The sequence below is a fragment of the Amblyraja radiata genome, chromosome 28 (assembly GCF_010909765.2).
Source record: "Amblyraja radiata isolate CabotCenter1 chromosome 28, sAmbRad1.1.pri, whole genome shotgun sequence".
In the NCBI taxonomy this organism is placed as follows: Eukaryota; Metazoa; Chordata; class Chondrichthyes; order Rajiformes; family Rajidae; genus Amblyraja; species Amblyraja radiata.
In genome coordinates, this window is record NC_045983.1 from 15177163 (window position 1) to 15201029 (window position 23867).

The 23867-nt window shown below is 56.6% G+C and overlaps 1 protein-coding gene across 1 annotated transcript; it reads right to left on the bottom strand.

Annotated features, from left to right (window-relative positions):
* Positions 1-312: 312 nt before the first annotated feature.
* On the bottom strand, positions 313-22296 carry wdr81 (WD repeat domain 81). The gene is made up of 11 exons (XM_033045895.1): positions 22244-22296; positions 12242-15881; positions 11634-11741; positions 10985-11172; positions 10411-10592; positions 8622-8787; positions 7185-7326; positions 5941-6585; positions 4604-4749; positions 4013-4192; positions 313-1108 (listed from the first exon to the last, which is right to left on the bottom strand). Exons 2-11 carry the CDS (start codon positions 15825-15827, stop codon positions 788-790), a joined length of 5664 nt encoding a protein of 1887 aa, XP_032901786.1. The 5' UTR covers positions 15828-15881; positions 22244-22296; the 3' UTR covers positions 313-787.
* Between the last annotated feature and the right edge of the window lie 1571 nt (positions 22297-23867).

The following is a 23867-nucleotide window of genomic DNA, read 5'->3' on the forward strand; positions in this document are numbered from 1 at the left end:
ACAACTGGGGGAGGGGGGGGGGCGGGGTGTGTGGACAAGGACACTGGGGGGGGGGACATAACTAACGACAGAGCATGGTGTTCACGGTCGCTGGGCTGGAGGGACGAGCTGCTGCAGAGACCACCTCAATCCCCACCCCGTGGCTGGAAGGATCTTTCCTGGAATCTCTCTCAGAGAGTGGGCAAAGTCGCCAGCTCTGTCTCTAGATGCAGCGCAGTAAGGCAGTAAACGGTCTGGACATGGTTACCCCGTCAGAAGCACTCCAACCCACCCACACCCACCCACTGACCCCTACCCACCCACCCACCAGCTGTCTCGCTGCTCAGGGCCAACAACCCCCCCCCCCCCCCCCCCCCAAGAAGCCTGCTGACTTCCTCCTAGACAAGGCAACCCCTCGTTGCCTCGCCTTCCCGTCCATTCTCTGGCCGTTGGGATCCGATGCCTCTGAGTCGGAGGCTTTGAGTGGTTTCCGAACTGGAGCAGTGCCAGTCCTGGGACAGATCCTGGGAACTGAGCCCAAGGCCCAAACAAGGATGGGTCAATGGGGAGCTGCTCCGGGCCACTGTTGGGGCTCCAGGTGAACTGCAGACGGATCCGAGTCCCAGAGTTCCGCGGCCAACGGAAGGTTAAAAATATCACCCAACGTGTGTATTCCTCCAAGCGGATCCGTGCAGGACATGGAGAGAGCTGGCACTGCTGGGTCTGGGACAGTGTGGTCTTCCTGCTCCACCATCGCTGTTGGATTGGTACAGGTGTTCCCTGGCCGGTGATCCAGGGCAGGCTCCGTCTAGGCCAGCAGACGGATCATGCCGTTGTCAGAGCCCAGCAGCAGCAGCCGCTTGGCAGGGAGCATGGCCAGACTGGTCAACACTCCCCGGAAGTTCTCCCAGCTCAGCTTGCTGGTGGCCACCGGCACCGAGCCATCCAGCGAGTAGATGCCAATGCGGTTGGCCACGGTGCCCGCCACCACGTCGTGGCCGTGGAGATCGAAGGCATGCACCGGGTCGGAGGGCGACTTGTAATGCTGCAGCGGCTTGGGATCGCTCTCCTTCCACACAGTCAGCGAGTGGTCAGTGGAGGAGCTGACCAACACATTCCCCTCCGTCGACTGCAAGGCAGAGAGAGAGAGAGTGCACAATGAGGGGCTGACCCCACCAACCCAGGGACTCCCAGGCACCATCACATCCAACAACACTCACTGAGGAGAGGGTCAGGCAGAGAATGAGCAGGGAGGGAGGGGAATGTCGGGCGTACAGAGAGGGGAGTGTTGGAAGGACGGTGAGAGGAGGCAACAGTCAGGCAGAGAGCAGGGGACAACGAGAAAATAAGTGAGAAAGGGGTGTGGAGAGGAGGGTGAGGGCAGAGGGAGAGCAAGGGACAGATGGGTCGGAGGGAGAGGAGGAGGAGGGAGGGTTAGGCAGAGTGTGGGCAGGGTCCGACAGAGAGAGGGAGGGGCAAGTCAGGTCAGAGGGACAGGAGGGAGGGAGAGTGTGGGGAGGATCGGGCACAGAGGGAGGGAGGGGATGGTCAGGGAGGATCCCAGAATTCAGGGCTAGGCCTGACTGCCAACAACCGATCAGCAATTGGAGGAGGGCTGGAGGAATGACCAAGATAAGGATGGATGTAGAGGCCAGAGGGCATTTCAGAAATGGGGCGGATATAGGGGCTAGAGGGTGTTGCAATGACAGGGAGGGGCCTGGGAGCTGGATGGGATGACAGAGATATGGATGGATGTAGGTGCAAACCATGTTGATTGGCTGGCGGAGTGGGGATGCTGAGAGGGTGAAGTGGAGGGTCAGGGGTGGGGGGGGGGGGGGGGGGGGGTTGTGAGATTTGAATCGGAGGAGGGAACTGGTGAATCTATGGAAGAGGGAGTAACTGCAGGAAGTGTGGGAACAAGGAAGGCTGATTTTAGTTGACATACAGTGCGGAAACAGGCCCTTCAGCCCACCGAGCCAACTCCGACCAGTGATCCCCGTAACACCATCCTACACACACTGAGGACAGTTTACAATTTTACCAAGCTAATTTGCCTACAAGCCCGTTCATCTTTGAAGGAAACCGGAGCACCGTACCTTCACAGGGAGAACGTACAAACTCAGTAGACAGCACCCTTGGACCAGATTGAACGCGGATCCCTGGTGCCTTAAGGGAGCAACTCCTTCGCTGCACCACCATGTGTTTGGAAGGAGATGCAGAATTCCAAGGGCTGTCCAGTGGGAGGAGGTGTCGTTGCCCCTGAGCTTCCACTGGGACAGGGCAGCAACAGGCCAGAGTGGCACTGAGACAGGATGAGGTTCTTTATAGAGTTCCTGATTAGCTGGCACAAAGCTCATGCTGAGGGGGAAGGTGATCTTCCCAGCTTTACAGGGGCAGATTTCTGCAACCTGGGGGTTACAAATATATGACTGGGCACGCTGGCCTGTGCCGTGCTGTGATGTGATGTGTGAGTATGCGGAGGGAGTGCGTGGACCTTCAGCTGTGGGGACGTGTTGGAGAGTACAGGTCGGCATGTTTACTCTCCTGTGAAACTTTAGCCAAAAAATCAACAGACTCCTCACCCACGCACTGTCCTATCGAACTCAAACACAACGCACTTAACCCTTGCGGTGCCCAACCCTTCAGGCCCGGCCGTGGTGAGGGATAAGCTGCTTCCTCACAGCTGCGGTGCCCCTGGGATTGATCCTGACTTCTAGTGTGGAGTTTGCATGTTCCCTGTAACCACGTGGGTTTCCCCCAGGTGCTCCGGTTTCCTCCCACATCTAGGAGACGTGTGGGTTAGAATATAGAATGGTACAGCACGGGAACAGGCCATTCAGCCCACTGTGTCTATGCTGACTATGCTGCCAATCTAAACTAATCCTATCTGCCTATGTTGTCCCTCATGCTTCCATTCCCAGCCTGCGTCCACCACTTCCCCGTCGTAAGCTGTCCCTAGTGTGGAGGGAAGTGGAAAAGGGAAATGACAAGGAACAGGTTTCAGGGCTAGTGGGAAACAGACCAGTGGGATTGCTGTGCTGTGGGCTGGCAAGGACCCACCCTCCTGCTGGGACCAATCAGTAAAAGTCCCCACACAAGTTTAGTTTAGAGATAGAATGTGGTCAACGAGTCCATCAATCACTGGTTCTATCCAACACACTAGGGACAATTTAAAAAAGCCAATTAACATACTAACCTTGGGAATGTGGGAGGAAACTGGAGCACACGGAGTAAACCTATGTGGTCGCAGAGAGAATGTGCAAACTCCGTACTAACTCCATACAGACCGCACCTGTAGTCAGGATTGAACCAGGGTCTCTGGTGCTGTGAGGCAACAACTCTACTACTGCGCCGCCCCAAAGCAGCACAATAAATGCTCACTCTGCCCAGCTGAAAGTATTGACCTCGGGGACCTGATACAAGGGCGGCTACAAGATAGATAAAGAAATATTTCCTCATAATGGAGGGGTCTATGATTAGGTGCCTCAGAAAATGTTTCCAAGGGTATAGGTTTAAGGTGAGGAGTAAGAGGTACACAGAGAGTCCAAGGAAAAACATTCCCCACAGTGATTCGCCAGAATTTGGAAAAGACTGGTTTAGACAGGTATATGGATAGCGTAGGTTTAGGGGGATATGGGCCAAAAGCAGGCAGGTGGGACTAGTGTAGATGGGGCATGTTGATCAGTGTGGGCAAGTTGTGCCAAAGGGCACACGCTGTTTCCACGCTGTATATGACATTGCCCGAGGGGTTGGTGGAGACAGAGACTCCCATAATATTCAGGTATGTAAACAAGCCCAGAGAGGGTGCTGGGAAATGGGAGTGGTACAGATGTGTTCTTGATGGATGGCAGAGACATGGTCAGCCGAAGGGCCTGGTCTGCGTTTGCCTCTGAGGGAGCTTGCAAATGGGACCATGAGTCAAGGTCTGAGGAGAGACTGGGACTGGCGTTGGATAAATCATAGCATGTCCAGACCCCAGGATTGCTCCGCTGTCTGTGCACCAGCCATCTCCCCCCCTCCCCGCACCACCTACCTTCAGCTGTAGGATATCGCTCTCGTGCGCGGGCCACACTTTCAGGATGAGGCCGGTCCGTGTGTCCAGCAGGTAGATGAACCCCGAGGAAAAGCCCACGGCGACGGAGCGGCCACTGGGACTGATCGCCATGCAGCGTATCAGCCCCGCGCTGGCGTTAATGCCCAGACGGAACTCGTGCTGCAAGGTAAGGGTGTGGCCGTCACTCTAACCCACTCGTGCTGCCTCACAGGGCATAAACCAAGGCAGCGCCAACTCCTCCCCCTCACAGACCACTTCCCCACGTCTATCACTGCACAGCGCAGCATTCTCACCACCTCTCCCACAGCGCAGCACTCACTGCCTCACCCACTGCGCACCGCCTCTTCCACAATGCGACACTCCCTCCCTGCCCCAGTGGCTGTGTGGCGCTCACTCATCGCCCCTCCCACATTACGCCGCTCCCTCACCGGCCCTCCCATGGCACGACGCACCCTTCCTGCGCCTCCCGCTGTTAGGGGCTCCCTCGCCGCCCCTCCCATGGCCCAATCACAAGTGGGGCAGACTGCCCCTGCGGCTGGGGATGAGTTCTGAGGGGTGGTGGGATGTTACCTGCAGGCCGGACTTGCGGGGGTCGATGAAGTGGAGCACGGAGTCGGACGTGCCGACCAGGAGGCTGCAGTGTGGGGCCGGCATGGCGGCAACCGCCGTGATCGGATTCCGGGAGTCAAAGCAGTCAAATATCCGGATTGGTTTCCCTGGAAAACAGCAGTGTCAAAGAATGTCGGAAGCGGTGCTGGGGGAGGGGGCATCAGGGAGCAGGACATGCTGAGAATGGGCAACAGGTGAGAGGGGAGGAGGCGCCGAGCAACGGGAGCAGGAGTGAGCTGTGAATGGGATGTGCTGGGAGATGGAGTGGGCAAGGGGAGGAGCGAGGGTGAGGAGAAGAGGGAATGGGGGACCGAATAAGGGCAGGGGGTGGGATTGAGACAGGGAGGGGCAAGTACACCAGTCTGGGAGCAGCAGCACTGGGTAAGGTGAAGTTGTTAGTGTGCACTGGGCAGGTGGGCAGTGCCCATGGTGGGTGTCACAGGTTCCCCCCACCCTCTCCCCCCATAATCTGGGAGGAGCTATTCCTCCCATCCCCCTGATCCTGGCCCACCGAGGTCCCCTGGTGGTCAGCCCTGGTGCTGCAGGCGCTCGAATCAAGTCAGGGAGGCTCACCCACCGGGTGCCCTCAGAGCTACCCCCCGCACCCTAAAGAGAGCTGAGAATTAGGGTGTGACCTCACCATAACAGAGAGGTCCAGGCTCTCTGAGCGACTGTGGGAGGCAGCAGAGGATGGAGCAAGCTGTGAGCCCGGGAACGCCAGCTGGCCATTCTACCCCAGGGTAGCCCCTCAACCCAACCGCAGAGACAGGGCTGGGGTTTGGTCAACTTGCAGAAGTTGGTGGGATTCAGGAGAATGAGAGGTAGGGTTGGTCCGTGCAGGGGGAGCATGGGCGCAGGGAATGGGGAGGGGTGGGTGCAGAGGCTGGGGTGGAAGGGGATCAGAATGACTGGAGGAAGGTTTCCGTACTCCCCCAGTGCTCCCCAGCACCCACACCCTAGGGGGAATCCTGCCCACTCTTCCCCAGACCCAGAGCACACCCACTGCCCCAGCCCCACCCTCAGACCCAGAACCCAGCTGTTCCCCCCAAACCAGACCCAGAGCCTGGCCCGCTGCTGCTCACCCCTCAACCCAGACCCAGCCCACTGCTCCCTCCCCCCCCCCACCACCAACAAGAGCCGACCCACTGCTCTCCCCCTCCCCCCCCCAACAAGTCCCAGAGCCCAGCCCACTGTTCCGTGACCCCCAACCAGACACAGACCCTGGTCCCACCGGCTGCTCCCCTCAAACCCAGGGACAGGGCCCCCCAACCCGGAGCCCGGCCCTCTGCTCCCCTCACCTGTGAACTGGTCCCAGATGTGCACGGTGCCGTCACAGCTGGCCACCTGCTGCAGGGCTCCCAGCTGCTGTGCACAGTAGACGGGCCGGCGGTGGTGGGCGTATGTGAGTCGAGGCTCCACGGTGCCCGTGCCATCGCCCTGGTTGTAGAGGGGCCAGAGTCGGACAGTGCGGTCCCGCCCGGTGCTCAGGAAGAAGTCCTCGCTGGGCAGTGGCGCCAGGGTGCGGACGGTGCCGGTGTGCCCGGTGAAGGTCTGCAGCCGGATCTGGTGGAAGTGGAAGCGGCCGTCCTGCTGCCCGCGCCCCACCTCGTAGCGCCAGTGTGCCAGCCAGTTGCCGTCAAGGCATCGCCCGCTGCGGCCCAGCTCCTGCTTCAGGGAGCCGGGCTCCTGGTCGCCGGACAGGGGCAGCCAGGCAGGTCGTGCTCCCGGCCCAATCTCGATCCGGTTGCCCACCATGGCGCTGCCGAAGGTGCCGCTGGCCCCGTCCTCAGCCCTTGGCCCGGATCGTGGCCAGGGGTCGCCGGTGTCCGGCGAGGGGGGTGGTGGGCTCTCGGCACCACGGCCGCTGACTTCCTCCTGGTAGCGGGCGGCCATCCCCCACACCAACTCGTGGTTCCGCAGTAACCGCCTAATGGTGGTGTCGCCTGCACGGGGCAGAGGGAGGGATCAGCTCATGACGAGCGTGGGAGGGGGGGGCGCGGCAGGGGAGGGGGGGAAAATGGGGCAGAGGGAGGGATCAGCTCACAGCAGATGAGGGAGGGGTGTGCAGAAGGGAGACGAGCCCCCTGGAGGCAATGTCCAACAAGGAGGGGCTTAACAGGGTCCCCGGCAGGGAGGGGCAAGAAAAAGAGACCCCCCCCCCCAACCAACAGTGTCCCTCACACTCAACACACCCACACTGCCCAAAACCCACCCACCCTTCCACAGGCAACACTGCTCCCACCCTCCTGTCCACCCACCAATCACCCTATTTACTTGACCCGTCGCACACTGCCCTTGTGTTTGTCCACCCACATTCCAAAGCAGAACACCACCCCCACATCCATAACCTCCTGCAAACACCGCTGAGCAATGCTCATCACCTCCCCTCCCACCCAGCTACCCCCGCCCAATACCCACCCCCCCTTCAGCCATCCCACTCTCCCCTCTTCCCCATCTGGGTCACCGCATCCCTCCTGCCCTCATGACCCCCCATGCTCCCATCTGCGCCCCTTAATCCCCCAGCCGCTCCCTGATGTCCTACCGATCAGGCAGTTGAATGGGATGTAGGCAGAGAAAGCCATTTCCAGGCTGAACACCTCGTCCAGCTCGTCTAGAGCAGCAGGATCCCAGTCGGCGGCATCGGTCTCGGGTGTCCCTGGCCAGGGAGTGTCACTCTCGCCCGCCTGCAGAGGGCAGTTCAGCTCTCAGCAACACCATGGGGGTGGGGGTGGGGGTGCGGGGTCGGGGGGAGGGGTGTGGGTCGGTGAGGTAAGGGCCAGTACGGGTAAGGGAGAAGTTGCCACAGCTGGTGAAGGAGGGCCTGTCACAAGAATGTTCCCACAAACCCCTTCAGTCCCTCCAGCACTTGCAAAGTGGCAGCCAACATGTACACAGCAAGATCCCACGAAGCTAACAGCCAATGGCTTCTTTATAATGCCTAGACTTGACTTAAACGTGGTGCCCACCCCCTCGCCTCTCCCAAAGCCCTGCGCCCCTCTGCCATCTCTCCCTCACTGTCCCTCCTACAGTGTGGCACTCTCTCACCACTCCTCCCACAGCGCGTCGCTCCCTCACTACTCCTCCAAGTAATCGGCGAAAAACCAGTCCAGGCATTTAATTTTGGGGGGGGGGTGTGTGCGTGTGCGTACGTGTGTTGTCTGTGCGTTATGTGCGTGGGACGGAAGGAGAGAAGGGAAGGAGGGAGAGAAGGGAGGAAGGAGAGAAGGAAGTGATGGAAGTAGAGAAAGAAGGGAGGGAGGGAAGTAGTGAATAAAAGGGAGGGAAGTAGAGTATAAAAGGGAGGGAAGGAGAGAAGGGAAAAGAGAGGAAAGAGGAGGGAAGGAGAGAAGGGAGGAAGGGAAGGAGACAAGCGAGGGAGGGAAGACAGGGAGGGAGGGAAGAAGGGAAGGGAAGGAGAGAAGGTAGAAAGAGGGCCGGCGGCAGGAGCGGATACCGGGGTCCTGGCACACGCGTGTGAGCTGAGGCCGAGGTTTGTAAACGTTGCTCCAAACCCCGGCCCGGCCCTCCCTGTATTGTTCACCGCGTCTCCCCGGGGACAGAGAGGGGTGGAGCCGGGGCTGTTTGCATGAAGCACGGCGACTGGAGGGGCGGGAGCGCTGCCCTGGGACCGTGAGGGACCTCCCCCTTCTCCATTCCCCCTCACACCCCCCCCCCTCCCCGTCTACCCCTTTCTTCCCCCTCCACACCTCTACTCTCTCTCCACCCCTCTACTCTCTCTCCACCCCTCTACTCTCTCTCAACCCCTCTACTCTCTATCCCCTTCACCCGGGGTAGATCTATCCGAGCCGAGAGTAGATTACTCCAAAGATCCTAGAGTGGAGCTTTGGATTACTCTGGCGCGGGGCCCAATTGGGAGCAATCGTTCCAATCGGCCCTGCTCCCAGGAGGTTTTGCTCTGGGAGGGGTCCACCTCCCACCATCCGTCCCCCCTGCCTTGTCACGCCCGGTGTCCACCCACCTTCTCCCGCTGCTCCGGCATGATGGAGAATCCCTCGAAGAAGCGGCGCAACGTTTCGCTCATGTGCTGCACCACCATCTCCTGGCCGATCCGCAGGCACACCAGTGCGATGAGGCTGAGGGTCTTCACCCCCAGCACCGAGCGGGCCTGGGCTCCCCCGGGGAAGCTGAGGGAGAGACAGTTGTCAGCAACAGGACAAGACCCGCACTAGCCCCAGGAGGTTTGAGTTGTGTACCTCCCCGTCACAATGTAACCCCTCACTACAGCCCCACATGGGCAGTCAGTCATTGGTGTGCATTCGCACCCAGCTGGCGCCTCTCAGCCTCAGGACCCGGCAGATGTACCTGTACTCTGGGCATCCTCCCAGGTTGCACGTGCGGGCAACGCACTTTTTCCAATGGGGCCAACGCCGGTGGTGGGCATCAGCCGTGCTGTCCTGCAGAGGATGCCCGGCTTCTACCAGGACCGGCTGAGAGTCTGGAACTTGGTTGCCGTCAACCGGGCCCTCCTCCGCCGGCGGAGGGCAATGGCTCAGTCATGAGAGCGGCAGACCCTTGTCCCGCCCCACCGGGTATCGGGGAGGCTCGAACGTGTGGAGTACTTGCATATGAGCAAACCCTCGCTCAGCCGGAAGTACTCGTCGGACCCAGGCGCCAAAATTCTTCTCGGGAGCCAGTCCCACGCAACATGAGCTGCCTTTCCTCGACACCCTTCATCTCCCTCTGAGACGCAGGGAGGCGTCTCCTGTACAGGCTCCTCCTCCACACCATTCGGACACAAAGTGGCGGTTAGTGTTGCCTTTTGGTCACGAGGGCCCCCCAGCGGGGGTCGCTCTACGCAGGGATTCTCCCCCTCTACATCGGGGACCTGGGGTGAAGGGTACTGTACCGAGGAATCCCTTGTAACCTTTTTCTCTTGCGGTTCACACTCGCCAGCCGCCTGCTACTTTTCCAGGCTTGAAGAATCTGTGTTCCACGTGTACATGGAGTGTGTGACATTGCAGCCCCTGTTACAATATCTAAAAGGGCTGCTACTTGCCTTCTGGCTGAACTTCACACCCACCATCCTAATCTTTAGACAACCTAGAGGGTAGGGCTGAAGATGTCCTGGTTGGGTTGCTCCTAGGCCTGGCCAAGCTGACCATCCACGAGTCACAGCGTCAGGCGGAAGAGGGCTCTGCCTGAGGCGGCTGCCTGGCCCTTTTCCAGGGTTACGTCTGCGCCCAGGTGGTGTTACAGAGGGAATACGCGCCATGGGGCATGGAATGTATCCTCAATAAGGATGGGGAAATATTATTTATTATTTAAGAATATTTGTTTATTTTGTACTATGGTGGTGGATTTGTTCGTACTTTTGTGTGTATTTTTGCAAATGGTTGAATAAAATTATTTTTGGTTAAAAAAAAAAACACATCCCCACCACTGTTCCAACCACAGTGACGTTTCCTGTTCAGCTGCCCCCTGCACAGTCTCCACTTCCTCGTCTGCTGGGTCCATGCTGTACTGCGGCAGTGGGGGGTTGCCCTGCGGAGGTCGCCCCAGTGAGGGGGGGGGGGGGCGCAGTAGAGGTTCCTCTGTGAGGGGGGATCCCAGTGGTCCTTTCTGGATGTGGTTGGTGGTGTTAGGAGGGGCAGCTGTGTGGATGACTCACTGCCCAGACTCCCAGGAGCACGGGCAGGAACACATGTCGAGAGCACACACTAGGAGCGTTTCGGGCCGGAAGTGCGTCACTGGTCCTGTCAGTGTAGGGGCGGGGGTTCAGAAGGAGGTTGCGGGGGGACTGGACTCACCTGGCGAGGGGGGAGGTGAGAACCTCCAGCACGGGCAGCAGCAGATCCTGGTTGACTTTGGGCAGGATGTCCATCAGGGTGGTGTCGGACAGGTAGACAATGATCTTCTGCATCAGCACCATTGCTGCCAGCAGGCTGGCCTCCTTCCGGCTGTTCAACCGCCGGCTGTTGCTGGGGGCAACCTGTGGGTCACCAGGCTCAGGGTCAAAGGGCAGCTGGCACTAGAGTCTGACCCAACCCCATTCATGACACCACTGTTTAAAACCGGCTGGTTACCCAAGCCAAAAGCACAGGAATCACCCACTCCAGACTGCCTCACCAGGGATACGGGTACCATCAACTACTAATCCATAAGGTGGCCTCCTCACCAACCCAGCAATGCACAACTCCTCCTCCTGCCTACCATCATGGTCGATCGTCTCTCTCATCGCTTGGAGCTCCCTCACGGCCCCCCCCACCCCGCTCCCTCACCGCCCCTCCCACATTGTGGTGCTCCCTCTCCGCCCCTCCCACTCCATGGCGCTTCCTCACCACCCCTCCCACAGTACTGGTGCTAGGCGTGCCCTGAGCTTACCAGGTAAGCTACGTAGGGCAGGCACTGGTAGGTGAGCAGCGGCTCGCCGTACAGCTGAGCCACGTACACCAGGCACTCCAACACCGGCTGTGCCACCAGGTCACCCAGCACTGGCCGGTGCTTGTAGATACTGCCCACGCACGGCACGTCCTCCTCTCCATTCAACACAAACTGCTGCTTCTCTGGCCCTGTGGAAGGGGAGCAGAGGTTAACGGCAATATTCCAGCAGAGGGGTCCTGATCGGTGGGAGGTGTCCAGTCAATGTCTTTGTTAACACAGAACAGCAGACCACAGGAAAAAGGCTGAGCACAAGGAGAGGTTGCGCAGGCTCAGATGTTATTCCTTGGAGTGCGGTAGGAAGGGACAGATTGGATGGGAAGGGTGGTGTAGGCTGCAGGGAGGGATGGAAGGGCGGCCGAAGGGGAGCGGTGATCACAGATGCACTGTTGTCTGAAAGCATTGAGAGCGCAACAAGGCACCGAGGGTGACCAGAGTCTCAGTAATTCTGGCCACATGGGGGTGAAGGCCTGGTGGAAGGGGGTGTTCTATGTTTAGTTTCGGGATACAGTGCGGAAACAGGCCGTCCATGTCCCATAACAGTGACCGCACAGTGAACTTTCTGTGAGGACAGGGGCAGGGGACACCTTACCGAAGTAGCAGGTGACGAGGAGGCGCAGAAGGTTGCGGACGATGTGCCGGGAGCAAAGGGTGGGGCCCAGCTTTGCCGATAGCCACTTCACCGTCTTACAGGCTGTGTCTGCGGGAGAGGGAATGGTGTCAGTCCACACATGGTTTACCCCCTCAACCACCCAGTTGCCCACAGCCCATCCACTCCTGGCCCAGCCCAGACTCACACCTCACCCGCTCTGGCCCTCCCTCCTCCTCCCTTTCTCGGCTCGGCATCCCTCTCGACCCACTTGCCCTCCACCTCCCTCAGTAGGCCACGCTCTCCTCCCTCACGGTCCGCCCTCAACCCCTCTCCGCATGCCCATCTCCACATCATCCATACCCGTCCCCGCCCTCACCCCACCCTCTCGCCTCTCTTTCTCACCACCCCTCCCACGCCAACCCAACTCCTGGCCCCCCCCCTCACAGGGCCCAACCACAACCACCAAGCCCCCTCCCCCACACCAAGCCCCCTACCACCCTCACCAAGCTCCCTCCCCCCCCCAGCTCCTCCTCACCAAGCCCCCACCTGCACACCTCATTCCACACGGAGCCCAACCACCCTCCCCCAGGACAAGCTGTGCCAGTTACCGAGTAATATTTTCTGCTCCTTGCCCTCGGTCAGCTCCTCCTCCTCCAGCTCCTGCTCCTGCTCGGCACTCTCCCTCAGCACCTCGCACAGCCTGCCCTCGGGAGTGGTGCAAAGAGGGGCTGCCTGTTCCGCTCCCTCCTCCTCTGCTGCTTCCTCCTCCTCCTCCTCCTCCTCAGCCAGACCCATGTCCTGCCCCCTGGGGGAGGGGAGGATCATGCCGTCCTTGGTTTCGGAGTCCGGGCCTTGCTCCTCGCCTGAGGCCTCGCCGTTGCTGCTGCCGTCGCTCGGCCTGGCCTGGCCAGCCGCCTCCTGCTCGTCGCCAAAGATTCCTCCCTGCGGCTCCTCACCCTCCGACAGCTCACAGCCCATGTAGGACCCAGAGTCAGCTGCTTCCTTCCCCTCCTTGCTGCCGTAGGACAGCCCTGCCTCATCCTCTGGCCCTCCTCCCAGCCCTTGGGCCTCGGCAGTCCCCTCCTGCCCGGTCAGCACCTGCAGGATGTGGGGCAGGAGGCTGGTGAGGAAGGGCTGAAGGCCCAGCCTGACCATCAGTTGCAACACGAAGCAGTCCGTGTAGAGATAGAAGCGGCCAGGCAGGTACCCAGGCCTCTCGTACACCCCGGCCAGGGGGCTGAGCAGACACCGCTGGGCCCCCCGCGGACCCAGGGCCCGGGCCATGGGCTCAAACAGGTACCAGGCCGAATAGACGGCCGTGCCTTCGGCTGACAGCAGCTCCAGCACGAAGGGCAGCAGAATCTCCAGCCCCTCGGGCTCCACCACCTCCAGCAGCCTGTCCAGCTGCTGCCACAGGGAGAAGACAAACTCGCGGCCCAGCGGGATGCCCTGGCCTGGGGCTGAGAAGCTGCAGGCCAGCCGGTGCAGCCTGGGGAAGTAGGCCGGGAAGGGGATGATGGGGCAGCAGGGACTGAGCAGGAGGCTGGGGCTGGGCGGGGGCAGGCCCGCCAGAACTGCCGGGAAGTGGAAGAGGGCGGGGTGCGGGGGCTGGGTCGAGGCGCCGGGCCTCTCCTCTTGCAGATGGAGCAGGGTGAGCACGGCCTGCTGCAGGGGCTCGGCCACTTCCCGCAGCCGGCACTGCGCCAGCCTGCACACCGCCTGGAAGCGCTCGGGCAGCGACGCCTCCAGGCCCAGCGGCCGCAGCCGCTGCGCGAAGAAGATCTCGGCCACCAGCACCCCGAAGGACTGCATGTCCCGCTGCAGCAGGCAGGACAAGCTGGGGATCGTGGGCCCGTCCCAGGCCGGGAGGTCCGGCGGAGAGCTCTGCAGGCCCCGCGTCAGGAAGTTGCTCAGCTTCTCCAGCTCCTCCAAGGCCTGCAGTGGGTTGAAGCCCTCGGGCAGATGCACCGGGCCCTCCTCCTTCTCGCCAGGTCCCCAGGCCTTGCTCTGCGGAGGGCCGGCAGGAGGGACATCCAAGGACGGGGCAGAGGGCCCGTCCAAGGCCGAAAGGGAATCGAGCGCCTCGGTGCCCTCCTCTAGATCCCCGGCCCCTTCTTCCTCCCCCACCGGAGCCTGGGCCCCTTCCTCCTCCTCGGGCGTCGCCCCATCCGCCCGGCCCTGCCCGCGCCATGCTTGGGGCCGGCCTGTGAGGGCCGGGGGCTCGGCGAGGGCCCAGGCCGGGCCCATCATGCGCTGTGGGTGGGGCTGGTCGAAGAGCTGCACCACCCCGTAGCAGGTGAGGTGGGTGTGGGCGTCGACCAGGGGCAGGCAGATGTTCTTGGCCCGCACGGCCTCCCGGCCCGACAGCCTGTAGCCGAAGGTGAGGTCGAGCCAGTGGTGCAGCTCCTGCGACACCTCCCGCGACTCGAGCAGGCGGCGGTGCGCGGCCACGAAGGCGGCGGGGCCTTGGGTGCACCAGGCGGGCAGCTGGAGGTCGGCCATGTCGGGGTGCAGCGACTGGAACAGGGCGGGCTGGCTGTAGTACTCAGGGATGCACTCGTCGGGTGTCCAGGCCGCCATTCGCTCCACGCTGCCAGGGTACTCGTGCGGCTCCCACTGCGCGCGCACGTGGCGGCAGAGGAGCGCGCGCGGCGCACGCCGGGCCGTGTACACGTAGTAGGTGATGTCACTCAGAACGTCGGGGATGTGGTGCGGCACGTGCACGCGCGCGCCGGGGCCCCCGGCCTCCGCCCACAGCGCCTCCCGCGCCATCTTGTAGGTGAAGTCCAGCTGCTTGTCGCCCTTGGTCAGGCGGAACTTGGACTTGCGCAGGTCGCGGAAGCCGCCGTGCGGGCTGCTGAAGTCTACCACCCAAGGCAGCACCGGGTGGTAGTTGGGATCGCCCGACCGTCGGCCCGCCAGCCTGTTCACACCCATCAAATAGGCAAAGTTACTGACCCGGCCTTGCACCCAGCTGGTCACCAGTTCCCGCAGGTCCCGGGGCTCCGAGCTGGGCTCCAAGGCCCCCGCTTCCTCTTCCTCCGGCTGTTGCTGCTCCTCCTCCTCCTCCTCCTCGTCGTCGTCATCCCCTTCGTAGTCGCCGAGGTTGAGGCGCACCTGGGTGAAGAGCTTCTCGTCCAGCGCCAGGTGTGCCAGCGTGAGGCCGCCGACAGCCAGCCCCTCCCGGTGACAGGCCCGGAGCGCCTGCAGGGCCTGGTACAGCACGAAGAGCACCTTGGCGTGGCTGCCAGCCAGCTTGGCGGGGCTGAAGGTGACGGCATCCCGCAGGGTGTAGCAGGGGAGCTGCTGCACCAGGTACAGGGCCTCGGTCGTCTCCAGCAGGGCGTGGGCCGGCAGCAGGTTGGGGTGGATAGGCCTTGGGGCGGGGGCGGGTGACGGGCCGCCTTCATGCGCCTCCACCCGCACTAAGCTGCAGCCCAGCGCCCGACTGAGGGCGGCCTTGAAGGCGTCGAGTGAAGCGGCCCGTGACGTATGGGTAGGCAGGGCCGCGGCTGTTGGCGGGAAATAGGTGGCGGTGGGCGTGGCTTGTGACGAGGGGGTGGAAGTGCAATGTGACGTCGAGGTGGGTGGAGCCAAATTGGGATTCTTGGGCGGGGCGTTGGAGAGGTCGGGTGTCGTGAATTGTGACGTGCATGCGGGCGTGGCCTGCGACGTGGGCGGCGTTTGTGACGAGTAGGTGGGCGTGCCATATGATGTGGTCTGTGACGCGGATGTGGGCGTGGCATGGGACATTGACGGGGTCTGTGACGCGGATGTGGCCGTGGCCGTGGCCTTGTTCTGGCACCGCCCTGCGGCTGCGCAGTGCGCTTCGCGCCACAGGTTGCGGAAGTTCTGCTCGGCCACATGGCTCATGAACCCGCAGAGGGAGTCGAGGTCGGGCGGCCCAGCGCCGGCCTCTGGCGGCTGCCAGCGGGACAGCCGTCTCTTCCGCACGCCCTGGATGGAGACGCGGGTCCAGCCGGCCGGCAGCTTGTAAGCCGAGCGCTGCAGCAGGGCGGAGAGCTCGGCCGTGCTCAGACCCTCGGGTCGGGGGCAGGGGCCCGGCCAGCCCTGCCGCAGGCTACCGGCCCAGCGCGCCGGCACCAGGGCCACCAGCTGGCGGCCCTCGCCCAGCGCCAGCTGCCGCCGCTCGATGCCCAGCTCCCGCTCCGCGCCGGACACTAGCCACTCCATCCTTCACCGCCCTGGGCCCCAGGCCGCCGGGTGGACAATGTCCGAGCACCCCACCTGCGAGAAACAAAGAGGGGCGGGTTCAGGCTGTGAATCCTGCCGGGCATACACCCCCTTCATACACAAGGCCCCACTCAAACCACAAATATTTCTCTCCCTTCACCGAACACATCGGGCTCATTCACTCCGCGTCACCCTGCACCACTTGCTAAGATTGGTACCACAGACCACACAACCACGTCGGATCACCGGACTCACTTGACAAGGGTTCTCAGTCGAGGCATGCAAACAGAATGGGACTCCCTCTACACTGTCCACTCAGTCATTCCCAGCATTGGGGAGAGCGAAGGTCTGAGCACTGTAATTGCTACCATTCGCTACCTGCGCTTCCATTCAGACATCACGGTTGATCTTCCTCAGTTTCATCCTCCATCGCTCTCCCCGTATCCCTGATTTACTTAAAGTCCAGAAATCTGATGATCTGATTTGATTTTTAAGGTTTATGAAATTACAAGTGGCATAGGACTGATGTCTTTTTCGTAGAGCAGAAGAGTCTAAAAAAAGTGCATAAGTCTAAGGTGAGGGAAAAGGGGATGCACGAACTTTGCACACGCAGGTGGCGGTAGTGGCAGATACACTACCAACATTTAGCAGACATTTAGACACGTGCATCGATAGGAAAGAAATAGAGGGATGTGGGTCAAATACAGGTGAATAGATCAAGCGTAGATAGGCATATTGGTCAACATGGACACGTTGGACGGCCTGTTTCCATGCTCCACAGGAGTGCAAGAGCCTGCAGAGAGTGAAGGACTCAGTCCAGTCCATTACAGGCAGAACCCTCAACAACATTGAAAACTCCTTCAGTGGAAAACATCTATCATCAGGGATCTGGGCATGCTCTCTTCTCACTGCAACCATCGGGCAGGAAGTACAGAAGCCTGAAGTCCCACACAACCAGGTTCATAATTTCAGAAGTGATAGGAGCAGAATTAGGCCTTTCAGCCCATCACATCTTCTCCGCCATTCAATCATGGCTGATATACAGTGCCCTCCATAATGTTAGGGACAAAGACCCATCATTTATTTATTTGCCACAATTTGAGATTTGTAATAGAGGAAAAAAAAAAAATCACGTGGTTAAAGTGCACATTGTCAGATTTTATTAAAGGCCATTTTTACACATTTTGATTTCACCATGTAGAAATTACAGCTGTGTTTAGACATAGTTCCTCCACTTCAGGGCACCATAATGTTTGGGGCTTCACAGGCATTTGTAATTGCTCAGGTGTTTAATTGCCTCCTTAATGCAGGTATAAGAGAGCTCTCAGCACCTAGTCTTTCCATCACATTTGGAAACTTTTATTGCTGTTTATCAACATGAGGACCAAAGTTGTGCCAATGTAAGTCAAAGAAGCCATTATGAAACTGAGAAACAAGAATAAAACTGTTAGAGACATCGGTCAAACCGTAGGCTTACCAAACCCAACTGTTTGGAACATCATTAAGAAGAAAGAGCACTGGTGAGTTTACTAATCACAAAGGGACGAGCAGGCAACGGATAACCTCCACAGCTGATGACAGAAAAATTCTCTCTATAATAAAGAAAAATCCCCAAACACCTATCCGACAGATCAGAAACACTCTCCAGGAGTCAGGTGTGGATTTGTCAATGACCACTGTCCGCAGAAGACTTCATGAACATAAATGCAGCGGCTATGTGGTTTGCAAGATGCAAACCACTGGTTAGCTGCAAAAATAGGATGGCCGGGTTACAGTTTGCCAAGAAGTACTTAAAAGAGGAACCACAGTTCTAGAAAATGGTCTTGTAGACAGATGAGACGAAGATTAACATATCAGAGTGATGGCAAGAGCAAAGTATGGAGGAGAGAAGGAACTGCCAAGATCAAAAGCTGCTGAAGGTACTGGCTCAATTATCTTCATTGATGATACAACTGCTGATGGTAGTAGCATAATTAATTCTAAAGTGTATAGACACATCCTCTCTGCTCAAGTTCAAACAAATGCTTCAAAACTCATTGGCCGGCGGTTCATTGTACAGCAAGACAATGATCCCTAACATACTGCTAAGGCAACAAAGGAGTTTTTCAAAGCTAAAAAATGGTAAATTCTGGAGTGGCCAAGTCACTCACCCGAACTGAACCCAATTAAGCATGCCTTTCACATGCTGAAGAGAAAACTGAAGGGTACTAGCCTCCAAAACAAGCACAAGCTAAAGATGGCTGCAATACAGGCCTGGCAGAGCATCACCAGGGAAGACACCCAGCAACTGGTGATGTCCATGAATTGCAGACTTCAAGCAGTCATTGCATGCAAAGGATATGCAACAAAATACTAAACATGATACTTTCATTTACATGACAGTTGCTGTGTCCCAAACATTATGGTGCCCTGAAATGGGGGGACATGTAACTGCTGTAATTTCTACATGGTGAAACCAAAATGTAAAAATGGCTATTAAAATCTGACAATATGCACTTTAACCACATGTGATTGTTTTCTAATACAAATCTCAAATTTTGGAGTGCAGAGGCTAATAAATAAATGATGGGTCTTTGTCCCAAACATTATGGAGGGCACTATAGATCGGTTCAAGAACACCTACATTCCTATAACCCTAATCCTAGCTCCGCAACCGACACATAACAAAACATTGCAGACCACCTCTTGCACTACCATGGACTTTTTCTTTAACTATGTTTTTGTACAAATTCTAGACGTTTTAATTTTATTATATTTGTAATTTGTATAATTTGATTTGTATGTTATCTGAGTCTGTGTGCCTGTGTCTGCAAGCAAGGTTTTCATTGTTCCTGTAACTCACTGTCTTCATGTGTATGCCAATAAACTCAACTTAAACTATTTATGTATGAATCTATGAACGAACTTGATGACCGAGCCTCCAGCCCATCTGGATTCAACAATTCCAAGGTTCACCACCCTTGGAGAAGAAATTTCTCACCTAGTCCAAGGCAACCTATCCCTAATTCTACTCTCGCATCCTCTGGACTTCAGCCAGAGGAAAATAACCTTTGTGCATCCGGATGTTTTAGCCTTTGAAGAATTATCAAAGTTTGAGATTTTCTGTCCTTTTTCTAAACTAGAGCATGCCATCCCAGTCTGGTTGATCTTTCCCCTGACAGCACATCCTCTGTCCAGGGCACCAAGCTGGTGACATTGACCACACTCCCTCTGTGGAAGATAAAGAGAACAGAACCTCTGCCTATCCCTATCCATATCCAAGTTCCTACCTAAAAGCCTCTTGCATGTCACTATTGTATCTTCTGCAAGTTCCAGGAGCCCACCATTCTGCACACAAAAAAAAAAAATTGCCCTGCACATATCCTCTAAGTATTGCCCCTCTCACCTTAACTGCCTTTCATAATTGTATACAGTCTGAAGCTCCAGAGAAAACGATCTCTGCTTGTCTACCTTTCCTCATAGCTAATGCCATCCAATCCAGGAAGCATTCTGGTAAACCTCTTCTGCACCCTCTCCAAAGCCTCCACATCCTTCCAGTAAAGGGACAACCAGAACTGCACACAATACTTCAAATGGGGCCTAACCAAAGTCCAATAAAGTTGCAATATGACTTCCTGACTCTTATACTCAAAGCCGTAACCATTGAAGGGAAACATACCATACGCCTTCTTTACCATTATCTATTTGTGTTGCTACTTTCAGGGAGCTATGGACTTGATCATTAATTCTGAACATCAATTCTGTTCAGAATCCTGCCATTGCAAGAACTTTCTCCTTACATTCGACCACCCAATGTGTAACAACACACTTGCTCAGATTAAACTCCACATGTCATTTCTCTGCTCCTTTCTATATCTGATCTACATCCCACCGTATATTTTGACAGTGCTGTCTGCAAACTTACTGATCAATCCATCTACATTTACATCCAAACCATTTATCTAAATCACAGACAACAGATCTCAGCAAAGGTCCCTGCCGAACTCCACTGGTCACAGACCTCCAGCCAGAATAACATCCTTCCACCACAAAGCATTCAGGTCACCTTTGATCCCATGCATCCTAATCTTGTGGATCAAACTATCATGCGGACAACATCCACTGGCCTACCCTCATTCTTAAAACAACTCAATCATTCCCATATCCCATCTCCTTGCTTCACCATATCATGAACTTATTCAAAGTAGTTCTGGAGAAGATAGGTTTCTAAATCACCGTCCTAAATTGGGGCAAGGCTTTTTTCAATATCACAGAAGGGCCTGGAAAAGGGCAGCTACAGCAACACCTCGTGTCTACATCTAACACAAGGAGTCACTCAAAAAGGGAAACAGTGAGTGTTCAGGGTCATCTTGTTCGTACAGGGTAAAACGCAAGGGAAAAGAGGAAGCATGAAGCAGGAATACAGAATTGAAAGCAACGGAGGCCACCATAGGTATAAACATTGTGCGGGGGGGTGAGAGATGCTTAGGAAGGAACTTGTGTGTCCCAGGCTGCTCTGATATGCAAGGTGCCCCGGTCCCCGAATGTGATGTCAAATCTTCATTGGCCACATGAATGTTAACTGATGGAAGGATAGCAAATGAGCTACTTTTATTCAACACAGGGATAAGCCTGGCAACTACAGGCCAATGAATTCCCTGTCAGTGGTAGAGAAATTATTGGAAAAATAAATCTGAGGGACAAGATCAATCTGCACCTGGACAGGCAGGAGTTACTCACAGAAAGCCAGTAGAGTCTGTTGGGGAGAGATACTCTCTGATCAATATGGTTGAATTTTATGAAAATGTAAGAAAATGTATTACTGAGGGCAATGCGGGTGATTAGGGCAACATGGACTCAAGTAAAGCCTTTGACAAGGTTCCACACGGGAGATTCGTTCAAAGGGTTAGAGCGGGGGGGGGGGGGGGGGGGTGGGGGCAAATGTATCAGGAGTCAGAGGGTTTTTTACGATTGGCAACTTTAATAGCACATAACAATGTTATTTCACTTATTTATAAACAACTAATGATGAACAGATACCAGTATACCAGAACCAAACACAGTCAGACAATGAGAAAAAACATGTACAAATCCAGAATCAACAAATTTACCCCCTGGTTAGGCAAAATTTACCCCAGGTTGGGAACCCTTGATGTAGATTAACAAGTTGGCTGTATTTACAGGAGGCACAATAAGTTGCTTTGCAGATTATGTGAAAATAGGAAGTGTGGATAGTCATACGCTACACAATGAGAATCATCAGTTGGTAAAGTCTGCAGTGAAATTGCATTTGCAATTGTGAGTTGCTATGGGCAAGATGATGCACTTAAGGGAGAGACACATATCGTGATTGGTAGAGCAGGAGGGAATACTGAGGAATGGATGGAGGGGTTCTCCAGTGAAGGTACATAGAACACTGCAGTACAGGAACAGGTCCTTCAGCCCACAATATTTGGGCCAAACATTATGCCAAATTATCTCATCTGCCTGTACATGATCCACATCCCTCTATTACCTTCAGTTTTATATGTCTATCTAAAAACCTCTTAAACGCCACTATCGTATCTACCTCCACCACGACCCATGGCAATGGGTTTCAGGTCCCCACCACTCTGTGCAAAAAAATGTGTCGTACGCATCTCCATTAAACTTTTCCCCCTCTCGCCATTGAGCTGTGCCCTCTCTCTAGTGTTGGACGTTTGCACCCTGGGGGAAAAGACTCTCTACCCTGTCTATGCTTCTCAATTTGATATAGAGATCTCTCTACACGTGCACTCCACCCACTGTACCTTGGGGACCTGGGCTGCAGAGTGCAACAGGGTTTCCAGTTGGTTCTGCCTGCAGGAGTCTGCGCTCCATATTTTCCTGGAGCAAGGTTGCAGCCTCTGCGAGGCTGTTCCTCAGGTTCTGACTGCACTTCAGCCCCACTCTCCCAGTGCAGGGGGGAGGGGTAAGTAGAGGAGTAAGGAGGGGCTGACAAGAACCTCCTTGTCAAACAGACTAATGGCCTGCATTAGTCTCCCAAGGGAACATCCATAGAGGTTCTCCACATGTCTTTCAGAACCAAAGGCAAGGGTACATCGCAGAGCACGGTGATTGCATTGTAATCTAAACGTTTTGCTGATCTTTTAAATTATTATATAAAGTTTAACACAGAATAAAGCACTCTTCCCACCATCCCATCACGCACTCGCAGGGTTAAACACAGATTAAAACTCCTTCTACACCGTCCCATCACACACTCCCTGGGTCAGGCACACAGTGAAGCTCGCTCTACACTGAAGTTCCCGGTACCGCCACACACTCCCGAGGCAGGCATTGCAATGGGCTGGAGAGTAAAGCGTTCTCTCTATCTGTTCCTGACATGGCCGCGCCCCATCTCCCGCTACTCGCAGCCTTCATCCCCACCCACTCTCCGGGCCGGGTCCCCGACTCACCGTCCGCCACCTCTTCTGTGTCTGGGAGAGCCGCTTGCGTGGTGGGGGGGGGGGGGAGGTCAGGTGACCGGTCATGTGCCGCCCGCCTTGTTACAACGCGGGCACGTGACCCGGAACTCGGAAACAGATGAAGTGCTGAGAGCTGTGTTTGTGGCCGCTAGGGAGAGGGGCGGACAAGGGGGAGAGAGAATGAAAGAAAGAGAACATCAGGAGAGAACGAGGGGCAAGAGAAAATGAAAGTGAGGGGGGAGGGAACGAGGAGGGAGAAAAAGGACGAAAGAGAGATGGAGGAATAGGGGGGGGGAGAGATGGGGAAAGAGGAGGGGTCGGGAAGAGAAGGTGGGGAAATGGGGGAGAGGAGGAAAAGAGAGAACTGGGGAGGGGTAGCATGGACAATGTGGGCTAAGTGTCGATTTCTGTGCTGTGCATGATGTTAAGAAGCTCCTTGTCACCTGTATCTCAAACATTGCCCACTAATTTGTGGATACCCCCACTAGGGGAATCGTCCTCCAGCACCCAACCCCTTCTTGCAACCAGCTCTTGTCAAATTTTAACTGAGAGCAGCACGCGCTCCATACATCAGCCAGTGAACCTTCCCTACCCTGCCTGCGCTTAACAGCGTTCCTTAAATACAGAGACTGATCTGTTCACCGCGCTCCGGGCTCGGTTTCTGCCGTGCCCTGTAACACATCACATTTTGATCTGTTGAGTTTAGTTTATTGTCGCGCTACTGAGGTACAATGAAAAGCTTTTGTTGCGTGCTAACCAGTCAGCGGAAAGTCAACTCAAGTCAGCACTTCAACTCCCCCTCCCATTCCCAATCCGACCTCTCTGTCCTGGGTCTCCTCCATTGCCAGAGTGAGCAACAGCGGAAATTGGAGGAACAGCACCTCATATTCCGTCTGTGGTCCTTGCGCCCTTATGGCATCAACATTGAATTCCCCCAATTTGGCTAGCCTGTGCTGTCCCCTCCCCTTCCTTCACCCTCTAGCTGTCTCCTCCCACCCTCCATCCGCCCGCCCTCGGGCTCCTCCTCCTCCCTTTTTCCTTCTTTCTTTCCCCACCCCCCATCAGTCTGAAGAAGGGTTTCGGCCCGAAACGTCGCCTATTTCCTTCGCTCCATAGATGCTGCTGCACCCGCTGAGTTCCTCCAGCAATTTTGTGTACCAGCGGAAAGTCAATACATGATTACAATTGAACCATCCACAGTTCCCTCACGTCTTGCAATGAAGACCACCATTGAACCGCACACCAATCTGTTGTGTTTCATGTACTGGTGCCCAGATCTCCACCACAATGTCTTGTGGCCTCCCTCCATTTAAATAATGCTTTGCTCTTCCTTCCAAAAAGAGGAGAAACCTCACCCTTTCCCCACTTTATGTTCCACCTGCCTCTTTGTTCACCAACTGAGTCTGTCTCTGTCCCTCTGCAGGCTCACAACTTGCTGGCCAGCCTATCTCTGTATCATAGATACACAAAAATGCTGAAGAAACTCAGCGGGTGCAGCAGCATCTATGGAGCGAAGGAGATAGGCAACGTTTCGGCCCGAAACGTCGCCTATCTCCTTCGCTCCATAGATGCTGCTGCACCTGCTGAGTTTCTCCAGCATTTCTGTCTACCTTCG